Raw genomic sequence first — 23,652 nt, 5'->3', positions numbered from 1 at the left:
TATTAAGCAAATTTCTTAGACTCTGATATTCTTCTCATATGGAAGGCTTAGTGTCACGGTGGGATCATGCTAAGAGCACTTGCCTCGGGAGCTCTAATAACTTTACAGCCCAGTGGAGCAGTAGGAGATAACGCTTCTAATCATTACAAACAGCTTCTAGGTAATCCTTAAACAGCATTTAATCTTCTCCATTCTTTAATGCACATACAATCAGCATAATCATATTAGTGCTGAGTGAGACCTTACGTCATATAGCAGCTGTTTCATTACTAACAGCTAGGGATACTTTCAAGTTATCCAGGCCCTGATTATCCATAGTCTCTACTCTAACCCGTCAAAAGCCACTCCTAAGTTTGAGTATTTCACTGCTCTGTAAAACCACTTCTGCTGAGTAGTCCAGCAAAATAAAAGTTACTAGAACATCGTTTTGCACCTTGTTAGCAGAGCTCCTTGCAAAATATTTAGGGAAGAGGACAAAGTTAAACCTTTTGTTGAGTTTAATTCAGGATCATACATGTCCATGGTTGATAACACACAGAGAATCAGAAATTGGCATGATTCTGATTATAGTTACTTTGTTTAGCCTTTAAGATCTTTAAGAATTCAAACCAAAAAGCACAGACTCAACAGATTGTCAGAGCTGGAAGACTACTTGGGTGCTATTTAGGTCGGCAGTTTTCACACTGTTGGGAGGAACCAGTGCAGGCACATTCTCAGGTACTGCCTAAAAGCACATTGTACGCAACCAATGAATTATTGAACACTATATCCAAAACTTTAAAAAAAAAAAATTTTTTTAAATAAATAAATAATGATAATGAAAGCACATTCCCCTAAGATAAGAAACTTGTCTAAAATCCCCAACTAGTCAGCAGTGGAACCATAAAGTAGTACTCAGTGTTTTATGATTCCTAGCTGGTGCTTTCTCATTAAGTCAGAATTCACAGGTGTTTTATGATTCCGATCAAAGAAATTTATTCATCATTTCATTGAAATATACTGTATGAGGGCAAGTCTAGAATATGCATTATCAGTGGTAACAGTATCACCTTAATAGGTACAAATAGGGAGCAAAACTTAAATAGTACTTAGATAGTACAATGGGTTTAGGCCCCACAAAGTTCAACCCCACCCAACAATATTTTATTCCTTGCTAGTTATTTTCTCTTATTATATTTACTTTTTAACTTTTTTCTTTGAGAAGACAGTAATGATAAAAGATTGAGAAACACTGCTTTAGGGATAATAGATCATTGAGAGTGAGGAGGTCTGGATTCTCTTTCTAGCTGTACTCCTAACTGCATGGTTATTAACAAATCACTTAGCCCCTCTGAAGCTCAGTTGCCTCATGATCAGAATGAGAGAAATCTGATAGATGATGGTGAATGACCATTGCCTCCCTCCAATTTCAAAACTGCTGATTTTATGAATCTTGGGGTCTAACTAAGGGAGATCAGTTACCAAAGCATCAAAATTACTCTGTTAGAAGGGTGTTTCTCTTTCTAAAGCAGTTAATGCATTATTGTCCATTTAGAAAGTATAATAAACACACTGCATTTCTTTTTTTCAATTAAATGATTTTTTATTAAAATATAATTGACATATAGTATTAGCTTCAGGTGTACAATGCAGTGATCTGACAATTATATACATTATAAAATGCTCACCATGATAAGTGTAGTTACCAACTGTCACCATACAAAGTTATTACAATATTATTGACTAGTGGTACAAACAGTTATTTTATAGAATAGTGGTTCTCAATCGTATTTACTGCACCCTAGTGGGATATGACCTACTCCCATTAGTTATAAGAGCTCTCTAGAATCTCTTGGGTCAACCATACTCAAATAAATTTTAAAAAATAAAAAAATTTTAAAAAGAATCTCTTGGGAAATTCATCTGATTATAGTTAAGAAAGGCCTCTCAAGTTATTCTAATATTCCCGCTCACCCTCTACCACGTGAAAATCACTGCTCTATGTGTGTACTTGATCTCTCAACCCAAAGATAAATGTTACTTAACTAGATTAAAAGCACCAGTGACAAACAAATTCATTTTAAAACCGTCTCTTTTTGTAGGCTAGTCACCTCCATTCTGTTAAGTGACCTTCCATTAATCTTGGCCAGCTGTCTTGAAGCTTAGCTCCAAATAAAACTGGCCAAAACAACATAGATGGACTCAAACCCACTAACTACTGGGTAAAATCTCTTATATATACCCTATAATAATAACTTTTAAGATATCAAGTTCATCAAGGTATAATTTTTAACAAAAAAGTGCACTATTTTTAAAAAGAAAATGCGCGGGCGCCTGGGTGGCTCAGTCGGTTGAGCGACTGCCTTCGGCTCAGGTCATGATCCCAGGGTGCTGGGATCGAGTCCCACATCGGGCTCCCTGCTCTGCGGGGAGCCTGCTTCTCCCTCTCCGACTCCCCCTGCTTGTGTTCCCTCTCTCGCTGTGTCTCTCTCTGTCAAATAAATAAATAAAATCTTTAAAAAAAAAAAAAAAAAAGAAAATGCGCAGTATATAGTTCAGTATATACATGTATAGATCCGTGTAACCAGTTATCACCTCAGTAAGGGTCCAGAACATTTCTATCAACGTAGAAAGTTCTCTTGTACCCCTTCACAGTCAGTCCCTCACTTTCATCCCCTACCACCAGGCAACAACTTATCTGATTCTATTACCACAGCTTAGTTTTTCCCGTCCTAGAGTTTTATAGAAATGTGTATATATGCACTTTAATTTCAAAGTGTCTTCATCATCATTGCACCTGACCTTAATTTTAAGCATAGTGATCTTTTAAAAAACAAAAGTTTGGCAGTTACATCTCAAGTTAAACATACCCTTAGCATATGACTCAACAATTCTCCTGGTATTTACCTAAAGGAAATTTAAATTTAGGTCCACACAAAGTCTTGATGTAAATGTTTATTGCAGCTTTATTTATAATAGTCCAAAACCACAAACAATCCAAATTTCCACCAGAGGGTGAATGGATAAACAAATGTGGCATATCCATACAATGGAATATTACTCAGCAATAAAGAGGAACTAGTTACTGCTACTTCAGCAACCTGGATGAATCTCAAAAATAAGCTGAAAGAAGCCAGACATAAGAGAGTACATTCTATATAGTTCCATTTATATAAAATTCTTGAAAAAAAAAAAACCTAATCTGTACTAATTGAAAGCAGGTCTTGTGTTGCCTAGGGCTAGGAGTGGAAAATTATTACAAAGGAGTACATGGGTCTTTTGGGGGATGAAAATGTCCTTAGTTTTCTAAGATATCATAGATTTAGTGGCTTAAACAACAGAAATTTATTTTCTCACAGTTCCGGAGGCTCGAAGTCCAAGATAAGTGTCGGCGGATATGATTTCACTTGGAGCCTCTCTGTTAGGCTTATAGGTGGTCACCTTCTGTCTGTGTCCTCACATAACCTTTCCTTTGTTCATGTGCATCCCTGGTGTTCCTTTGTATATTCAAATATTCTCTTTTTATAAGGACACCAGTAACATTAGGCTCATCCTCACCACCTAACTTAGGGCCTCTTTTTAACTTAATCACCTCTTTAAAGGTCCTATCTCCAAGTATACTGGGGTTAGGACTTCAACATATGAATTTTAGGGGGAAACAGTTCAGCCCATAACAAATCTATGCATTTGTCGGCATTCATGGAACTGTACACTTAAGACGTATTCATCTTGTTATATGCAAATTATACCTCCATAAAGTTGCTTTTGAAAATAATCTTTCAAAAGGAAATTTTAAAAGCTATTTTAAAAATAAAGCTATATTGGTGTAATAAGCATCAGATGGGCCTAACAACAACAACAAAATTATAGAAAGCTGGTTCAAAGTATAGCCTTTAAAATTAATTTAGATTGAGACCATTTTTAAAGACCTTAAGTAATACTGAATAAATACTCATTTTCTTAAGCTTTTCATATCAGACTCTAGGTATTGTCTCCAGTATTGGCAGAGAAAGCTTTTCCAAAGAAATCATCCAAATGAGATTTAAAGTGCAATATAAAAAACATTTAAGAAATACGAGATTGGTTTATATGGCCCCAAGACTAGGAACAAGAATCTTAAGATAATGTTTCAAGATATTGTCCATTACTATTTAATATCTTTCCATTAAAATTATAGGGGCGCCTGGGTGGCTCAGTCGTTAAGCGTCTGCCTTTGGCTCAGGTCATGATCCCAGGGTCCTGGGATCGAGCCCCGCATCGGGCTCCCTGCTCAGCGGGGAGCCTGCTTCTCCCTCTCCCGCTCCCCCTGCTTGTGTTCCCTCTCTCACTATGTCTCTCTCTATCAAATAAATAAAATCTTTAAAAAGGTAAAAAATAAATAAAATTATAAGTGAAGGGGCGCCTGGGTGGTCAGTCAGTTAAGCGTCCAACTCTTGAAAACAGCACAGGTCATGATCTTGGGGTAATGGAGTCGAGCCCTGCATCAGACTCTGTGCTTCAGTATGGAGTCTGCTTGAGATTCTCTCCCCCTCTGCCCTTTCCCCTGCTCGCTCTCTCTCTTTCTCAAAATGAATAAATAATAAAATTTACCAAAAAATCATACATGAAGATCAACTTTATAATCTCTCTTATTTAAATATATTTATTAGCTACTCTCTTGGTCACAGATTGTATATTATAAAGTTAACTGGATTATGTTAGAGAAAAATACCCAATACTTTTGTTTTTTTGTTTTTTTAGTCTTTTTTGTATTGCAGTTTTTTATTTATATTAGAAATCTTTCCTTCTTGACCTGCATATACTGCTGTTGGAATTGTACATTAGAGGTCTCTACCTTCCTGTCAATTTTGTTGTAAACCTAAAAAAAACTTAATAAATGTAAACTCTTAATTTTACTATTTGAATACCTTTTAAGTATACATATAAATGACAAAGCCTTTTATAAAATAAATTTAAAATAGCAATATTTTAAAAAAAAGAAATATCTTCCTGAAATTCAAATTTGACAGTATCTTTCAAAAAATATTTTTAGTGGGGCACCTGGGTGGCTCAGATGGTTAAGCATCTGCCTTCAGCTCAGGTCATGATCCCAGGGTCCTGGGATCGAGTCCTACATCGGGCTCCCTGCTCAGCGGGGAGCCTGCTTCTCCCTCTGCCTCTCTCTCTCTGTCTCTTATGAATAAATAAATAAAATCTTTAAAAATATATATATATATATATTTAGTGTATACCATTTACCCAGAAATTTCACTGATAGAAATTTGTTCTAAGGATATAATCAGAGGTGTGACAAATTATTATATATGAAATATTAGCAAAAAATTAAAATAACCTAAATATTCAATGATGGAGGTTTGGTTAAATGATAATATCCATACATTGAAATACAGTATAACTGTTAAAATAATGTAAAAGAACTAAACAATGTGGGGAAATGTTAAGATGTACAACTATATGGAATCTAGCAATAATGATCTTTGATCCCAAGTGAGAAGAGATTTACAGATATACCCAGAAAGATTTGTAGTGCCTTTTTTCTGAATGGTAAGATTAGGTGGCTGTTTTCTTCTTTGTGCTTTATGTTTTGTAACACTTCTTCAGTGAACATATATTACAAAATATGTGTGTCTTAAGTTGGGTGGTTCTGAAAGGAAATTTCCTCCCATATCACAAGTAAATTTTCCATTTCTTTATAATCACATTTTATGACTGATGTAATTGTGTGTCATATAAAGCCATTATTGTCTAGGAATGACCCAAGACCTTGGCAGTTCTGACAGATAAGCTGGTCTGTGTGTAGCCAAACTAGAAATATTAAGTGTCTTAAAGATCTGTAATAAGCTATACAAGGAAAGTATGGTAAAACAAGAAAGCTTAGATAGGAAGCAACTTAATAAGGCAGAGTAAGGGGGGGGGGAATGTTTTCTTTGGTATTAGAGTATTAGCCAGGAAAGTTACTCTTGATGAAATTTTTTTGTTACAATGACTTCCTCATTTTTAATCTTCTTAGTATATTTGTGCTACTGAAAGGAGCCACTAAGGAGCAGTCTTTTAAGATTGGTCAGGAAATTGCTGAAGCTGTAACTGCTACCAATCCTAAACCAGTGAAATTGAAGTTTGAAAAGGTAAGAGAAATGTAATTAATACTAGTAATCACATAAAAAAAAATACTAGTAATCACATATAAAATTTACATACCTCCTAGAGATTTTGGACTTGCACAATACATTTTCAGGATCAGTAATAGTATATGGGTCTACAAAGTGTTAAATTTAAAATATTTTCCCTTAGTTTTGTGCAGTTTTCTCAATTTTTTAGTAATGTCTTTATATAAAGAAATAAAAAGGTTGTTCCAGTTAACTGTTGCTGTGTAACAGACCACCCCCAAATTTAATGGTGTGAAACACCCTTTTTATTAATAATGCTTACAGATTTTATAGGTCAGGAATTCAGAAAGGGTGCAGCAGAGATGGCATGTCTCTGCTCCACAATGCTTAGGTCCTTAGCAAATGTGGCATATTCATACAATGGAATATTACTCAGCAATAAAGAGGAACTCCTTAAAACTGAAGGTGATCCAACCAATACCTAATGGCTGAAATCACCTAAAGCTTGCTCACTCTAATGTCCGGGGGTTGATGCTGGCGGCTGTTTGGAACATCATCTAGGGCTGTCAGCGGGAACACCTACACTTGGTCTTTCCCTGGGACCGTGTGTTCTTCCTCACAGCACGATGGGTCTGAGTTCCAGGAATGAACATCCCAAAGAAAAACAGACAAAAGCAGTTTTGCTTTTCATGACCTTGTCTCAAAGTCACACAGCATCATAGCCTGTCTAGATTTAAGAGAGAACATAGACTCCCATCTCTTAATGGGAAGAATGTCAGAGTCAAACTGTTAAGACCATGTGGGATGGCAGATATTATTTCTTTAGATAGTGCAGTCTGCCATAAGGACCTTAGACTATTTTCATTTTACTTTAGATATCAAATACGTATTTAGTTCTATAAAAGACACTAAGCTAGGAGAGGTGTGGCATACAAAGAAGCGTAAGACACAGTCGCACTCTCTAAGAGCCAATAACCTAAAAGGAAAGATTAGAAACCTTTTATTTTAAACTTACAGAAAGTCTCATGAGAGCAATCTCCCTAAACACTGTAAGAGCACAAATAAAAGGAGGTATTATTTCCTCCTGGGCTGTATGGGGAGACTCCATGTAGGAGGTAATATTGCACTGTGTCTCAGAAAATGGTTAGAATTTCAATAGGCAGCCATGGGGCTGCAGTCATTCTGCATAGAAGAAAATGGTATGTAGGAGGATATGGAGTTAGAAAAGCACAGTATGGGAATATAGAGTACAGGGAGAGAAGTCTAGAAAATAAAGTTAAGACCAGGTTGCAGAGTGTCTTGAATGCCAAGCTAAAGTGTTTAAACTTAATTCAGAAAAGTTTATCAAACATGAGCATGACATGATCAGAGCTGTTTGGGGAGGATTGTCCTCATGGTGGTATACAAGATGGATTGGGAAGAGGGGAATCTCAAGATAGGGTGCAACCTGTGTAGCCTGAACTAGGGAAAATAAAAAAGGGACAATTCAAGAGATATTGAGAAAGAAGGATGGGTAGGAGTTAGAAATGGTTGATTAAGAGAACAGGTATGAAAAGGGTAAAAGTAACTATACCGGAGCAAGAACTATGCTAGAAGAGATTTCAAAAAAGACTAGGATATGGTATCTACCCTGAAGAGTGAGCATTCTAATTGGTGCACAGATGGGGAGAACAGCTAGAAAACAGTGAGAATGAGTGCTATCCTAGAAGTATACATATAGTGTGGACACTCACTCAACCCATCTGGCAAAGTGAAGAGCATGACATGTTTAGAAAATAACACCAGACATGAAAATTTACCTGACACAGATCATAGACCTAACATAAAAGCAAAAACTGCAAAACTTCTTAAAATAAACATTAGTTAGGGATTATGATGTAAATGTTCATGATGAATATTGATCTGTAGTTTTTTCTTGTATTGTCTTTGGGACAAAAAAAAAAAAAGGCTAGTTTCATAAAATGAGTTGGAAATGTTCCCATGTATATAAGATTAGTACAGTTATTTTTTTTTTTCTTAAATGTTGATGTAATTCACCGGTGAAGCTCTCTGGTCCTGACATTTTATTGGGGGGATAGGGAGGGAAGTCATAGATTTTTAATTACAAATTTAACATCTTTAATATATATTGAAATATTCAGGTTTTCTTATGTCAGTTTTGATAACTTGCAGTTGTCAAGGAATTTGTCCATTTCTCCTAGGTTGTCAGATTTATTGGCATGAATTTATACTTCCTGTGATTTTGATTTCTGTAAGATCTTTAGTGACATCCCTCCTTGATATTGATAATTTGGGTTTTTTTCTTTTTCTTTTGCCTTGATCATCTAGCTAGAGGTTTATCCATTTACTGAACTTTTTGGAGAACCATTTCATTAATTTCCACGCTTTGTTATTTCCTTCCTTATACTTACTTTGGGTTTAGTTTCCTTTTCTTTTCCTGTCTTCTTAATTTAAAAGTTTGAATCACTGATACTAAACAAATATTTTTTAATGTATTTTAAGATCTCTGTTTCCCTCTAAATACTATTTTAGCTTCTAATTTTGGTATCTTGTATTTTCATTATTACTCATTTGTTTCAATGATAAAGACCTAATGTCTAATGTCATTTAGAATTGTTAAGTTCCAAATATTAAAGGATATTCCAGGAATCTTTTTGTTATTATTTCTAATTTAATTCCATTGTGGTCAAAGAATGCACTCTGTATGATTTTAATGCTTTTAAGTTTATTGAAATTTGTCCTTTGGTCCAGCATATGGTCTATCTTAATGAATATTCCCATGTGACCTTAAAAGCTATCTGTATTCTGCTTTTTGGAATGTCCTGTAAGTGTCACTTAGGTTATGTTAATAGTGGTGGTGTTGAAGCCTTCTATATTCCTAATGATTTTCTGTCAATTTCTAAGAGAGAGTTGCTAAAGTCTCCAAGTATAATCATGGTTTTGCCTATTTCTTCCTTTTTGTTCTGCTAGTTTTTATTACGTAATTTATAAGTTTTCTTATTAGGTCCATACACATTCAGGATTATTTATCTTCCTGACAGATTTATATTTTTATCTTTGATAATATTTCTTGTCTTGAAGCCTACTTTTTCTGATATTAATATAACCGCTCTAGCTTTGTTTTGATTAGTGTTAGCATGTGTATCCTGTTCCATTTTTTATTTTTAACCTATATCCTTACATTCGAAGTGTACTTTTAGTAGTTTATTGCTATGTCTTACTTTTTGGTCAGATCCAATCTGATTACTTCTGCCTTTTAATTGGGATGTTTAGACCATTTACATTTAGTGCAATTATTGATAAAGCTTGGGGACAGAGGAAAGGACCAATTTGGTAGCATTAAAAGGGGGTGGAGGGCACACAACCATTAATCTAGTAATTTATCCAGTAGAATAATCCATGCAAGGTTGTTCACTGGAACACCAATTGGGAACATCCTAAATGACCCACAGTAGTAGGTAACTAGTTACATAAATTGTGATACCCTCCCATAATGGAATACTGTGTATCTACAAAATAAACTGAGCTTTCTGTACTAGGATGGAATGCTCTCCAAGATACATTAATAAATGAAATAAAGTACAGAATGATATATATGGTAAGCTACCATTATGTGTATAAGTATCTCTGGAAGGGTACACAGGAAATCAATAACAGGATGCCTCTAGGGCAGGGAAAGTAGAGGCAGGAGGACTAGTATATTATCTTATAACTTTTAATTTTGTACTTAAAATTTTTAAATATGTAGGTGTTAGAGTAATTTTTAATTGTTTAAATAGATATGATTGACGACTTTTGAGAGAGCAGTGTCAGCTACAATAAGGGCAAAATTTGATAGTGCAAACAAAGGAGTTGAGTGGTAAGGAAGTAAAGACAACTCATTTTGTGTGCTTTCCCCTCTAAATGTTGTATCATGAATTTAATTGGTGCTAAGCCATATTTAGATTTTGTGTATGTGTGATTAATATTTGGTTAAAGACATAAAAAGATATTCATGGTAGGGGAGAATGGTAATTGAGAGGCATTTTGTTAATCCATTACAGGTATATTTGCCCTGTGTCTTACAAACAAAAAAGAGGTATGTGGGTTACATGTATGAAACACTGGAACAAAAGGACCCGGTATTTGATGCAAAAGGAATAGAAACAGTCAGAAGAGATTCCTGCCCTGCTGTTTCTAAGGTAAGTTCTACCTATCTTGTTTTCATCTTTAAGAAGTAAGTCACTAGGGCGCCTGGGTGGCTCAGTTGGTTAAGCGACTGCCTTCGGCTCAGGTCATGATCCTGGAGTCCCGGGATCGAGTCCCGCATCGGGCTCCCTGCTCGGCAGGGAGTCTGCTTCTCCCTCTGACCCTCCTCCCTCTCATGCTCTCTGTATCTCATTCTCTCTGTCTCAAATAAATAAATAAAATCTTTAAAAAAAATTAAAAATTAAAAATTAAAAAAAAAGTAAGTCGCTAAAGAATCTGGTGAAAATCCTTAAGCACACATCACAGTGGCCCTCCTAGCCTCTGTGACTATGTATAACTATCAGTGGAGGAACAATATGATTTTTGAGAATTTCATTTCTAATGAAAACAACTTGATTTTAGTCCTTAGTTTCTGACTTCTTCCCACACCTTACCTTTTATCACAATTGCTAAAAAAACACATAACTTGGTAAGAATTTCCTGCCTATCACCTGGAGATGATAATATGTTATCATATGACAACACCCAAAACCTAGGGAGCAGGATAAAGAAACTAGCAAAAGAATAATTTTATAAGTAGAATAATTTTATAAGTAGTCCATTCTAGATAAACTGAAATTTTATTTACTTGAATGATTAAATACAAGTTAGATTTCTGAACAGTGGTACCATAAATTACCTAAATTTCTCAACCACAGTAATTTTAACCATAGTATTTTCTATTTTTTCTTTACTCAGGCCCAGACTCCTTCTGTAACAAACCAAATATAAGTAGTATAAATGGAACAGTACTCTACCCACTGATTTTTTTTTTAATTTTTTTATTGTTATGTTAATCACTATACATTACATCATTAGTTTTAGATGTAGTGTTCCATGATTCATTGTTTGTGCATAACACCCAGTGCTCCATGCAGAACGTGCCCTCTTTAATACCCATCACCAGGCTAACCCATCCTCCCACCCCCTAGAACCCTCAGTTTGTTTTTCAGAGTCCATCGTCTCTCATGGCTCATCTCCCCCTCTTCATTCTTCCCCTCCGGCTATCTTCTTTTTTTTTTTTTTTTCTTAACATATATTGCATTATTTGTTTCAGAGGTACAGATCTAAGATTCAACAGTTTTGCACAATTCACAATGCTTACCAGAGCACATACCCTCCCCAGTGTCTTATCACCCAGTCACCCCATCCTTCCCACCCCACCCCCCATCCAGCAACCCTCAGTTTGTTTCCTGAGATTAAGAATTCCTCATATCAGTGAGGTCATATGATACATGTCTTTCTCTTTTTGACTTATTTCGCTCAGCGTAATACCCTCCAGTTCCATCCACGTCATTGCAAATGGCAAGATCTCATTGCTTTTGATGGCTACATAATATTCCATTGTATATATATACCACATCTTCTTTATCCATTCATCTGTCGATGGACATCTTGGCTCTTTCCACAGTTTGCCTGGACATTGTGGACATTGCTGCTATAAACATCGGGGTGCACGTACCCCTTCGGATCCCTACATTTGTATCTTTGGGGTAAATACCCAGTAGTGCAATTGCTGGATCGTATTCTACCCACTGATTTTTATAAGAGCATAAAAAGCACAATAGATTGTTGTCAATGTCAGTCAGTATATTATGCTATATATATAACGTTATATGAATTTGAGATATTATTTAATACTAGTTTCTGAAGAGATATCATCCAATGCATTCTTTCTCCAAGGGTAGAATTGTACTTAAGCCAAATTAGCAAACTAAGTGAGTAAATATGCATTGGTTCCAGGATTCATAATAAGATACAGAACTTTAACCTAGAACTAATTTAAATTCAATCCACTACATAAATCCACTGCATATCAGAAATATTTCCAGCATAGAAAATTCCATCACAATTAATATATATTTGTTGACACTATGAAAAAGCAAAAGACTGATTTTTATTTCACTGCTTGATGATATGACAAACTTCTGTCTGTCCACCTGAGTCTATAACAGGCAAATAAAAAACAATACACGGGGGTGCCTGGGTGGCTCAGTTGGTTAAGCGACTGCCTTCGGCTCAGGTCATGATCCTGGAGTCCCGGGATCGAGTCCCACATCGGGCTCCCTGCTCGGCAGGGAGTCTGCTTCTCCCTCTGACCCTCCTCCCTCTCATGCTCTCTGTCTCTCATTCTCTCTCTCTCAAATAAAAAAAAAAAAACAAAACAATACATGAAATCATGTCTGGCTTTTTGTGCTTAAGTATTTCATGTTACTCATTACATAGCAAATGTTTTATTTGCATGTTATTTGGTATGATTTTCCTCAAACTACCTGATACTCTGTTTTTAGAAATAGCAAGCTATATAAGATCTCCAAAATATTTTTCAATTTTTAATCATTTTTACTATCCAGTTACTATAGAGTAGATTGTTTAGGTAAATGGCAAATTACCCAGTAGTTACATAACTGAAAATATAACAAAGATGAAATGTACTAGGGGATATTTTTATAAACATATCCTTTTTTTTTTTTTAAGATACTTGAGCGTTCTCTAAAGCTGCTATTTGAAACAAGAGATATAAGTTTAATTAAACAGTATGTTCAGCGACAATGTATGAAGCTTCTGGAAGGAAAAGCCAGCATCCAAGATTTTATCTTTGCCAAGGAATACAGAGGAAGTTCCTCTTATAAACCTGGAGCTTGTGTGCCAGCCCTGGAGCTTACAAGGTAATGATGCACAGCACAGCAGAACTCAGTATCAGCAAGTGTAGTCCTGGGATTCTGAGTGGTTTGGCATAGATGAAGACAGCTAGTCCACAGGCAGTTTCTTCACCTGCCCAGATGAAGCCTCACTAAAGGTAAATAGATGCTCTCCCATACTTTGTAAGCTCTGAAGAGGAAGAAGGAACTCCTCTTTTGGGCTTCCCTTGAGAAACTACTACATTCAGTGAAATTATAATCTGGTACAGAGCTTGAATTGTTGTTTTTCCACATCAAAATCACTAGGTAGTCCTTAATATGGGTCTACCAAAGCACTTTAGAATGATACCAAATGGTATCATTCTAAAATCCAATCATCTAACCAGCTAAATTTTCTCTTCTCTTTCACTGTTAGATTTATGATAGTTCTTACTCTTTGGAGATAGAAAACATTTTAAGCTAGTTGATATCTGGCAACTCATGTTGTTTTTCAGTTAGCAATGATTTACAGTGTAAGTTGTTGTTTGTTTGTTTTTTAAGATTTTATTTGAGAAAGAGCACGAGCAGTAGGGTGAGGAAGGGCAGAGGGAGAAGCAGGTTCCCCACTGAGCAGGGAGCCCGAAGCGGGGCTCAATCCCAGGACCTTGAGATCATGACCTGAGCCGAAGGCACACTCTTAACCAACTGAGCCCCACTCAGGTGCCCCTATAGAGTAAGTTTTAAACTGTTACATTATGTCTGCTTGGTGCTCATTAAGTCCAGTGTATATAGCTCTCAAAAGTTGTAACTCTGGGGCACCTGGGTGGCTCAGATGTTTGGGCATCTGCCTTCAGCTTAGGTCGTGATCTCCAAGTCTTGGGATCGAGCCCCACATCGGGCTCCTGGCTCAGCCAGGAGTCGGCTTCTCCCTCTGCCTCTCCCCTGGCTCATGCTCTCTCTCTCTCTCAATCTCTGTCTCTTTCCCTAATGATAAATTTTAAAATCTTAAAAAAAAAAAAAAGTTGTAACTGTAACATAGAGGTACCACTTGTATTCTCATGGTTTCATAATTGTTTAATTCTCATTTAATTTTCTGGTAAGATGCCTCCATAACAGTTTTTGAATGAATATTTATGTGGATTTAAATAGGAAAATGCTTACTTATGATCGGCGCTCTGAGCCTCGAGTTGGAGAGCGAGTGCCGTACGTTATCATTTATGGGACCCCCGGAGTACCACTTATCCAGCTGGTGAGGCGCCCAGCGGAAGTGCTGCAGGACCCGACTCTGAGACTGAATGCCACTTACTATATCACCAAGCAAATCCTGCCACCTCTGGCAAGAATCTTCTCACTTATTGGTATTGATGTCTTCAACTGGTATCATGAATTACCAAGGGTAAGCCTACCAAATAGTATACCTATGCTATGACTGTAGAGAGAATTCACTTGCAATTTCCAGTAGAACTAAAGATTTTATTTATGTGCTATGAGAGGCAACACAGATGCTCTGTTATCCTAAACTGGCAAAGGTGCCACAGTCTTCTGGTTTCCTAAAAGAAACTTTTAAGTTTTCTGCAAACACCTTCCCAGCTTCTGTCACATTGGCCAAATTATAGAATATTAAAATAAATTCTGCACTATTTCAGTGATAAACACTTAACTAAAAAATAAGCCATAATAAACCAGCTAATAAAAAGAAATGAAGGAGAGCAAAAATTCCTTCAAAATGTGTGTTTAAGAAATATATATAGTATATAGTATGTAGTATCTAGAAATAGTGCTGAAGAAATCAGACTAAAGACTAATGTTAAAAGAACATTATGCTAGGGGCATAATAGTCGTTAAGCATCTGCCTTCAGCTTGGGTCATGATCCCAGTGGGATAGAGCCCTGCATCGGGCTCCCTGCTCAGTGGGAAGCCTGCTTCTCCCTCTGCCACTCCCCCTGCTTCTGTTCCCTCTCTCACTGTGTCTCTCTCTGTCAAATAAAACCTTTAAAAAATATATATATATATATATACACACACACACACACACACACACACACACACACTAAAGTGAAACCTCGAACTTGGAATCTTGGCCAAGGGAGTTTTGCTTGAACTGTTAGTTAACTCACTGGCAGCCTGAAGGAGCAGTCTGTGATCAGATAATCATCTGGGAGACGTGAGTCTCAGAGAGGAGCAGTTTTTATCTACTGTTCGGAATTGGATCTGCTCAGTCATCTGCTATTGTCTCAGGCTATGAAAGACTGATGGTATTCAGGCAAACTAGTAAAAGTTGATCCTCAAATTACTTTTGATTTCTCAACAAGCACGTATGGCCTCAAGGAAAAGAATAAGCTAGGAAACGGAGGTTGAAGCTGTGCTGGCCGCCGTCTGTCGTGCTGCGTCCCAGCTTTGCACCAGAGGCTCGGATGACTTTCAGTTCATTAGCAAGAATGCTAAATCAATGGCATTTTTAAGAGGCTAACCTAAGGGCACCTGGGTGGCTCAGTTGGTTGAGCGACTGCCTTCGGCTCAGGTCATGATCCCAGGGTCCTGGGATCGAGTCCCATATCGGGCTCCCTGCTCGGCGAGAAGCCTGCTTCTCCCTCTCCCACTCCCCCTGCTTGTGTTCCCTCTCTCGCTGTGTCTCTCTCTGTCAAATAAATAAATAAAATCTTTAAAAAAAAAAAAAAAAAGAGGCTAACCTAATAATAACTTTGATGAATAGTGATTAAAAGATACCAGGAGGAGACCAAGGGTATAATAACATGATGTTATTTCAGTGTCAAAAGAGTACCAGAAGACAGATCTCTGAAACCAGTATTAACTTTCAATGAAGAATGCTTAGGTGAAATATATCTTTACATTTGGAATGTTCCAGGTTTACTCTTGCTTGAATTTTGCACCCTACTGCCTAACAAGTTATTTTTAACCTTCTACTTGCCTTGTTTCCCTGGCCCAGTTGTGTAGCCTTAAACAGTATCCACTCTCATCCTGGATTTCTTCCACTGTCCTCTCTAATCTCCAGTGTCCTGTATGATACATCTATGTATCTCAACCAAAAAACTGAGTGACAGGAGACCATTTTTTTTCCCCAAAAGAAAAGGGAAAAAAAGAAAAATTATATATGTATGTGTGTGTGTATATATATGTATATATGTGTGTGTATATATTTATCTATATATATATCTGATGATATTAACATGTAAGTTCTGTGAAAGGAAGGATTTTGTTCATTTCTGTAGCCCCATTATCTAGAACAGTCCCTGACACATAGTAGCTACTCACTATGTGTTAGAATGAAATAATGCCTTCGTAAACCTGTAATTAGCAGGACAGCAGCTCTGCTGTGAAGCTGGATCAGACTTTTTTTTTTTTAAGTTTTTTACTTTAATTCCAGTATAGTTAACATACAGTGTTCGTTTAGTTTCAGGTGTACAGAATAGTGATTAAGCAGTTCTATCCATTACTCAGCGCTCATCATGATGTACATAAATGTACTCTTTAATCCACATCACCCATTTCACTCATCTCTCAGCCCACCTCCCTGAGACTTATTTCTGAATTGATGTTTTTATAGATCCAGAAAGCCACCAACTCCTCTCGAAGTGAACCTGAAGGGCGAAAAGGCACTATTTCACAATATTTCACTACTTTACACTGTCCTGTGTGTGATGACCTGACGCAGCATGGCATCTGTAGTAAATGTCGGAGCCAACCTCAGCATGTTGCAGTCATCCTCAACCAAGAAATTCGAGAGTTGGAACGTAAAAAGGAGCAACTTGTAAAGGTATGACCTTGTTAGATAGACCCAGAGCCCCAAACAATCTGATTCTTTAGGGAAATGTCATCAATACTTGAGATATAGTTTGGGATATAAAACTGAGAGAAGTGGAATAAAGATTCTAAGTTAATAAACTTTTAAAATATCAAAAATATCATAATTGAACTAAATTATTACCAGATGGCTTGTTTTGGATACTAACCCTTTATCAGATATGTCGTTTGCAAATATCTTCTTCCATAGGTTGCCTTTTAGTTTAGTTGATTGTTTCATAACTTATTTTTTGTTTTTATGGAATAGTGTATTGTGTTTATTAAAACTTAGAACTACAATGTTCTTCTACCCAATTTCTTTTATAATAGTATTTTTTTAAAAGGAAGTACCAATTTCTCTACCATATCTATATACCATTCTCATAAAAATCTGATTGTCAGAGAATTGCTAATAAACTTGGAAGGCTCACAGTTCTGAGAGTCCAGATAGAAAATAGTTAACATGATTGAGTCTTAATCTGTGCCAGAGAACTGTCACAAATGAGTAAACTGTCACAGAGGGGTTAAGTAATTTGCCCTATGTTACATTGCTAATAAGCAGCTGATAAATAGCTGCTAATAAGCAGCTGGCTGGAATACAGACATGCAGAGATGATTTTTCAGATGTGGGAATTCTAGCAGAAATAATAGAAATCTCTTGAAATAAGTTGGAAAATGAAATCTGAAGAAAAATTATCTAGCACATTTTTTAAAAACAAAGTGTATTTCTTAAAGGAATGATTATATCTTATACCATCATATTTTGTATTTTTAGCTTTCAGGCTAGAGAAAACAATTTTGGAGTGGAGTTTGTTTTGTCTTGTTTTAGAAAAGCAATATATAAAGTTATTGAAATGTTTGAAAACCAAATAATTAAGAGGTAGGTAGTGTGAGTTAGTGGAAAATGAATCATGCTGATAATAAAGACATCAGGATTCTAGTCTGGACATCATAATATTGGCCTTGTCCTTTGGCCTGTTTTATCAGAATGCTCTTTTATAAGCCCCTCTAGCTCCAGTGTTGTAAATTCTCTTATACAATCATTCCTCACAGTCCTAAAGTAGTCCAAACCAGTATGTGAAGGCCAGGCTCTGCACCTTGTCCTCAAGGTAAAGAAGCTATTGAATCAAGACAGAGTGTCAGTCCACAATCTCAGTAAAACTTAGCTGCCACAAAGGTGAACAGGGAGAGAGAAGGCTCTTAAGAATTTGAATATTATATAAAGATTGATTAAGGGTTGGTAAAGCACAGACTATTTCCTCTGCACCATTCTAACTGCTGCAGTTAGTACTGGCAGGAAATTCTTAAGTTTTAGAGAGCACGGCCAGTCATCCAGAATCCATTAAACAGATCTCATTAAGGATGGTGGAATCGTAAAGGTAGGATTATTTTGATGCAACCACAGAAAGCCCAGCTTGTTGAAATAAGCTGATTCTTCCCTCTCCCCTTCCACCCTCTAAGTAGTTCTTAAACACCCTCACTTTTCTCCTTCCCTTCTGTTATCATCCATTCTCTCTCCCCTAAACTCCTGCGACAACCTCCTACCTGCCATTGTTTCCATTCTTTTTTTTTTAAGATTGATTTATTTGAGAGAGAGAGAGTGTGCATGTGTGAGCGGGGTGAGGGGGCACAGGGAGAGGGAGGAGGAGAGCAGCAGACTCCCTGCTGAGCACAGAGCCTAACACTGGGCTCCAGCTCACGACCCTGAGATCATGACCTGAGCCGAAATCAAGAGTTGGAGGCTTAACCGACTGAGCCACCCAGGCGCTACTGACTCCATTCTTAACACAAGCTAGAATTATATTTTAAAAGTACAAGTCTGGTGCTTTCTCTTTCTCTCTGATAAAATTCAGACTCCTTAGGTGTGCTTTATAAGTCTGTCTCCATTCTGGCACCTTCCTGCTTCCTCTCTATCAGCATTGCTTACCCTTGTCCCTATTACACTCGACCCTCCATGCATGCCATACTGCACTTTTAGGTCCATGAATGCACTTTAATTTCTCCCCTGTTCTGGCCTTTAGAAATCCTGTTCCTTCTGTCTGGAATGCTTTCCTCTACCGCCATTAATCATCATCTACAAGGAATCAGCTTGAACCCCTAGACCCGGTGAAGCCTTCCCTGCAGTGGGCTCCTGCCATAACCTGTTCTGCTTTACTGTGATGAGGTGTAGGTCTGTCTTCCCCCACGAGAAAGCTAGGAGCCCAATGAGGATAGAGACCCTGCCCCTCTCTCACTGCTGAGACGGCTGGGCCTGAGCAGAGTCCAGCCCGTGGGGGTAGTCTGTAAAAATCTGAATGAATGAACAGCTTCCTGCTGAAGGCACAGCAGTATGTCACTGGCGTGATTACCAAACAACTTTTAGCCACTTTGTATTAGTTTAAGGTTCTAGTTGGTGCAACCACTGAAGTCCACTGGATGTTCCCAGCTTCTGTTTTATAGGTTGCTGCCCTGGTGATAGCAACCAACCCTCATAGAAAATTCTCTTGTTGGCTTCTATTACAAGGCGCAAATGTGAGCAGGACCTCCAGAGCTACACTGAAGTCAAAGGCTGTGATTGGTCTCTTCCCCGGACCTTCCTGTCTTCTGCCCTCAGTAACATACACCGCACTAGTCGGTGCCATCTATTTAACTAGAACCCTCGGTCAAGATTAGTTCTTATTTCATATAGAAATAGTTTAAAAGAAGGGATGCTGTTTATAAATAAGGATGGTTCATCATCTTTCAAAAGATATTTTAAACTTTAAAGCATTTTTTAAGAGAATTAAAATGTGTGTCCCCTGTGTACTAAGTAATCAGTAGGAATTTTCATAAAGCAGAAATTATAGGAGATATAATCAGAAACAAATATTAGTAATAGATTTTCATGCTTCTCCGCCCAAGAACAATCAAGTGATCAAAAAAGTAGTTAGAGAAGATGTAAACAACATATGGTAGACCTTATGATTATATATCAAACTCTGAAACCCGATATTATAGAATACACTTTTCACGCGTTACAACAAATATCAAAAAAAATCGACCCTATGTTAGTCCGTAAGGAAAGCTTTAAAAAGGAGCACCTGGGTGGCTCAGTCAGTTAAGCATCTGCCTTCGGCTCAGGTCATGATCCCAGGGTCCTGGGATCGAGCCCCACATCGGGCTCCCAGCTCAATGGGGTGTCTGCTTCTCCTTCTGCCCCTCACCCTGCTCGTGCTCTCTCTCTCTCAAATAAATAATATCTTTTTTTTAAAAAGCCTTAATATATTTCAAGAAGTTAGAAATATTAGACATTTTATCAATACAATGCTATAAAGCTAGTAATTCATTATAAACTCAGAAAACAAAATGATCATTCCACTTGGAAATTTTAACTTTCTCTTAAACAAACACTACACACAAGATTTTAGAAAGCCATAGCAGATCTGATCTCAGAAAAATTCATTAAACACTTTTTTTAAAGATTTTATTTATTTGCGAGAGAGAGAATGAGAGAGAGAGTACATGAGAGGGAGGAGGGTCAGAGGGAGAAGCAGACTCCCTGCCGAGCAGGGAGCCCGATGCGGGACCCGATCCCGGGACTCCAGGATCATGACCTGAGCCGAAGGCAGTCGCTTAACCAACTGAGCCACCCAGGCGCCCCACCTTAAACACTTTTAATAATAAACATGAAAGAGTGAAAATGAAATAAGCAACTGATCAGCTTTCTTATTTTTTCAAAAATTTTCAAAGGATAGCAAAAAGAAAGACTAAAGCAGACTTTTTTTTTTTTTTGAATGTCTGCCTCCTTATGAGCTAAAAAGTAAGTATCCAGGTTGTAGTGTTTCAAGTTTTAAACATAAGCTGAATTGAGCTATAGTGCTCCAGGGTTTAAATCACCAGTAATGGATCTTGAAACTAAAAACTGAGTTAAATTTAAAGAGGCAAATAATTCCATCCTGGCTTATCAGGCACATAGAGTGCATAAATATTGATCAGTTTGCCCAGCACCTGACACATAGCTGTAATACAGAAGCTCTGTATTTGGGAAGAGATGGGAGCCTCCTGGCAGAGGCTCCTTGGTGAACAGCATAGTCTTCCGAGAGCACGCTGAGTAAGTACACAGTTTCTCAGCAGTTTGCTTGGACAGTATTATAATTCTGAATACAGTAACCATTCTGCTCAGGAAAACGTGCCCTTCAGTTGACTGGAAGATACTGGGGCAAAGAACAAAAATGTTGAGACATCTCTAAAACAGAAGCTCTTTGAGATACAGATCTGAGAATTAACTAAAGCAGTTTGATTTCTCTTAGAAGATCATCTAGAGTAGAGGCAGCTGTTTGGTATCCATTTTGTAAATCACTTGGATACAGTATTCAAATAAAAAATCCAGTCTGTATTTGCTTGATCCTTGGGTCCACATTTAATACCTTTTTTAATTTTTTTAATGTTTTTCATGTTTTATAATCTTTTTAACATATATGTGACCTGAGACTTTGTTAAAAATCTGATCATTAAGACATAAATGCTTCTCCTCTGTTAAAAATTGCCTTATTACTTTTCTTTCGGTCAAATCTTATTAAACATCAGAATCACTTGGGGGCCCTAAAAAGTACACATCCTTAGGCTCTTTTGCCTGGAGATTCTGATTCATTGGTCTGGGATGGGGCTCGGGTGTCAGTACACTTTTAATTTTAAGTTCATGTATAGCAAGGTATGAGAACTGGTCTAGACTACTACTTTCTAATTAATATCTTTTGGGGTTTTTTCCGTACTGGCACTTTCTCTTCTGGAATAAGAAAATGGATCACTTTTTTATTATTGGCACCTAAAAAGATAAATCTGAGTAATTTGAAAAAAATAGTGTTTATAGCTCATTTAAAAGACAGTCTTTAATGGTAATTGGGTCGCTTATTCGTGGATCTTAATATACCATTGACCCTGAACAACATAGGGGTTGGGGTAACTACCCCCCTCCCAGTCAAAAACCCACATAGGAATTTTGACTGTCCAAAAACTTAATTACTAATAGCCTACTGTTGACTGGAAGCCTTACTGATAACAGTTGATTAACACCTATTTGGTATGTTACATGGATTATATACTGTATCCTTAAAGTAAGCTAGAGAACAAAAATCATAAATTAGAGAAAAACTTGAGCTTCCTTGTAAGAATTTTGTAACATTTATAGTAGTGTACTGTGAGTTTATTGGGGAAAAAAATCCATATAGAAGTGGACCTGTGCAGTTCAAATCTGTGTTGTTCACGGGTAACCTGTAATATCCATTAGGGTAGGCTAGGCTTCAGAGATGAAAATTAGTGAAACTTTCTGTAATGTCTGAAGTCTCATATGTCTGCCAGTAATCTATGGTGGGTCAGAGAGGAGGGATTATACAAGTTTGTTGTTAACACATATACATAGGGACTTTCCTATTGTTTTATGTATTCCTCTTATACTTTCAGATATGCAAGAACTGTACAGGGTGCTTTGATCGACATATCCCGTGTGTTTCTCTGAACTGCCCAGTACTTTTCAAACTCTCCCGAGTAAATAGAGAATTATCCAAGGCACCATATCTGCGGCAATTACTAGACCAGTTTTAAATTGTCAATATCACAGAATTCCAGGTGCTATTTTTTTTTCAGTGTTTACCACTAAACTGTTGTGCATGGTGCTTTCTCAACTTTCATCGAGTCAAGTATGTTCACTGTCTCTTATCTGAAGACTGAAGGCTTTATGCTAACTGAATTAAAAATTGTACTTGTTGATCTCTGAATAGCTCACTTCTTACAATGTACAAATTCTTCATCCTTTTATAACGTATGTGTTGAATTTGCTCCAGTATGTGTAACATCTTGTAAATCCATTTGAGTAGATGATACTTACTTCCCTGTGGAAGGAGCACTGAAAACCTCTTTAAAAAAAAAAAAAAAAAAAACCATTCGTGTGTTTCCCTTGAACTGTCTGTATCAAGACGTGTTACTTAGAGATACTCATTCACTTTATAATTTTGACTGCGAAATATTTTGTAAATACACTTTTTTACTTTTCAAACAACTGAGTAAAATAATGTGCAATGAATTTTATACAAATGATTTTCAAGTTGTTAGGTATATTTCCTCTAGGTTTTGCTTGACTCAGAGTAGAGTTGTTATTTTGATCGAACTGTGCAAACAATAGTACCATGTGTAGCATTTTGAAACGTTATTTTCTAAAACCGCTGTCTTGCTTTAGCTATTCCTGGGGCATTGTGAGGAACTGTGCAAAGACATTTTTGTTACAAACCTGTGGGCCTGTTGCAATACTTTAAAAATAAATTTTATTCCATTTTTGCTTGTTTTGTATAGACATTTCTATTGCTTCTAAATATGCTTAAAATATTTTCTTTCCTTATGTACTGTACAGTTAATCTTATTTGCCATCATCTTGAACACAAAATGTGTATTTAGAATATTTGTATAACTGTATAAAATGAAAAAGGAATTATGTGGTCAGTGCATTGTTTTCTAAACTGGAAATCATTTTGTTTTAAAAAGTTAATGGAAACCATATTAAAGTTGAATAAAATATGAAATACGGCAGTGTGATTATTAATTATCTCCCTCTGTTGGTTACATCTTACCCTACTCTTTTCTGAATTTTAATATGGTCATTTTAATTGATGCCGCAAATTCCCCCACCCAAAACTTGAGGATAAAAAAAAAAGTAGTCTAGAAAAAATTCAGCTCTCATCCTTTTATAGTTACAAGAATCTACTTGTTTGTTAGTAGATTTTCTGTGTACACTTTCACTTAGATACAATTAATGGTGAAGCCAGGACTTTCCAGAGGGAAAGCAATAATTAATTACATTATTCCTTTTTTAAAATTGCCCATTTTTTCAATAGAAAGCAGTTCTTATTTTAACATAGAAAGCTCATCTGGTTGTATACCAGAAATAGGTCTTCCATTGCCAAATCAGG

General features: G+C 36.8%; 1 protein-coding gene across 5 annotated transcripts in view; it reads left to right on the top strand.

Moving 5' to 3' along the window:
- The window catches only part of REV3L (REV3 like, DNA directed polymerase zeta catalytic subunit), a 182,120-nt gene extending 158,855 nt beyond the window's left edge, over window positions 1-23,265 (top strand). For all 5 annotated transcript variants that reach the window (XM_045865328.3, XM_045865329.3, XM_045865327.3 and 2 more), the window contains exons 27-32: window positions 5,990-6,104; window positions 10,130-10,267; window positions 12,792-12,982; window positions 14,084-14,330; window positions 16,500-16,709; window positions 22,154-23,265. In XM_045865328.3, coding sequence (XP_045721284.1) covers window positions 5,990-6,104; window positions 10,130-10,267; window positions 12,792-12,982; window positions 14,084-14,330; window positions 16,500-16,709; window positions 22,154-22,294 — 1,042 coding nt within the window. In that variant the 3' untranslated portion in view covers window positions 22,295-23,265. The remainder of the gene's footprint in view (window positions 1-5,989; window positions 6,105-10,129; window positions 10,268-12,791; window positions 12,983-14,083; window positions 14,331-16,499; window positions 16,710-22,153) is intronic.
- The last annotated feature ends 387 nt before the right edge of the window (window positions 23,266-23,652 follow it).

The sequence above is a fragment of the Mirounga angustirostris genome, unplaced genomic scaffold (genome assembly GCF_029215605.1).
Source record: "Mirounga angustirostris isolate CCGP_5_RB_7025 unplaced genomic scaffold, mMirAng1.0.hap1 SCAF_8, whole genome shotgun sequence".
NCBI classification, from domain to species: Eukaryota; Metazoa; Chordata; class Mammalia; order Carnivora; family Phocidae; genus Mirounga; species Mirounga angustirostris.
The sequence above is the reverse complement of the archived record's forward strand: the minus strand, read 5'-3'. Positions and strand labels throughout refer to the sequence as shown.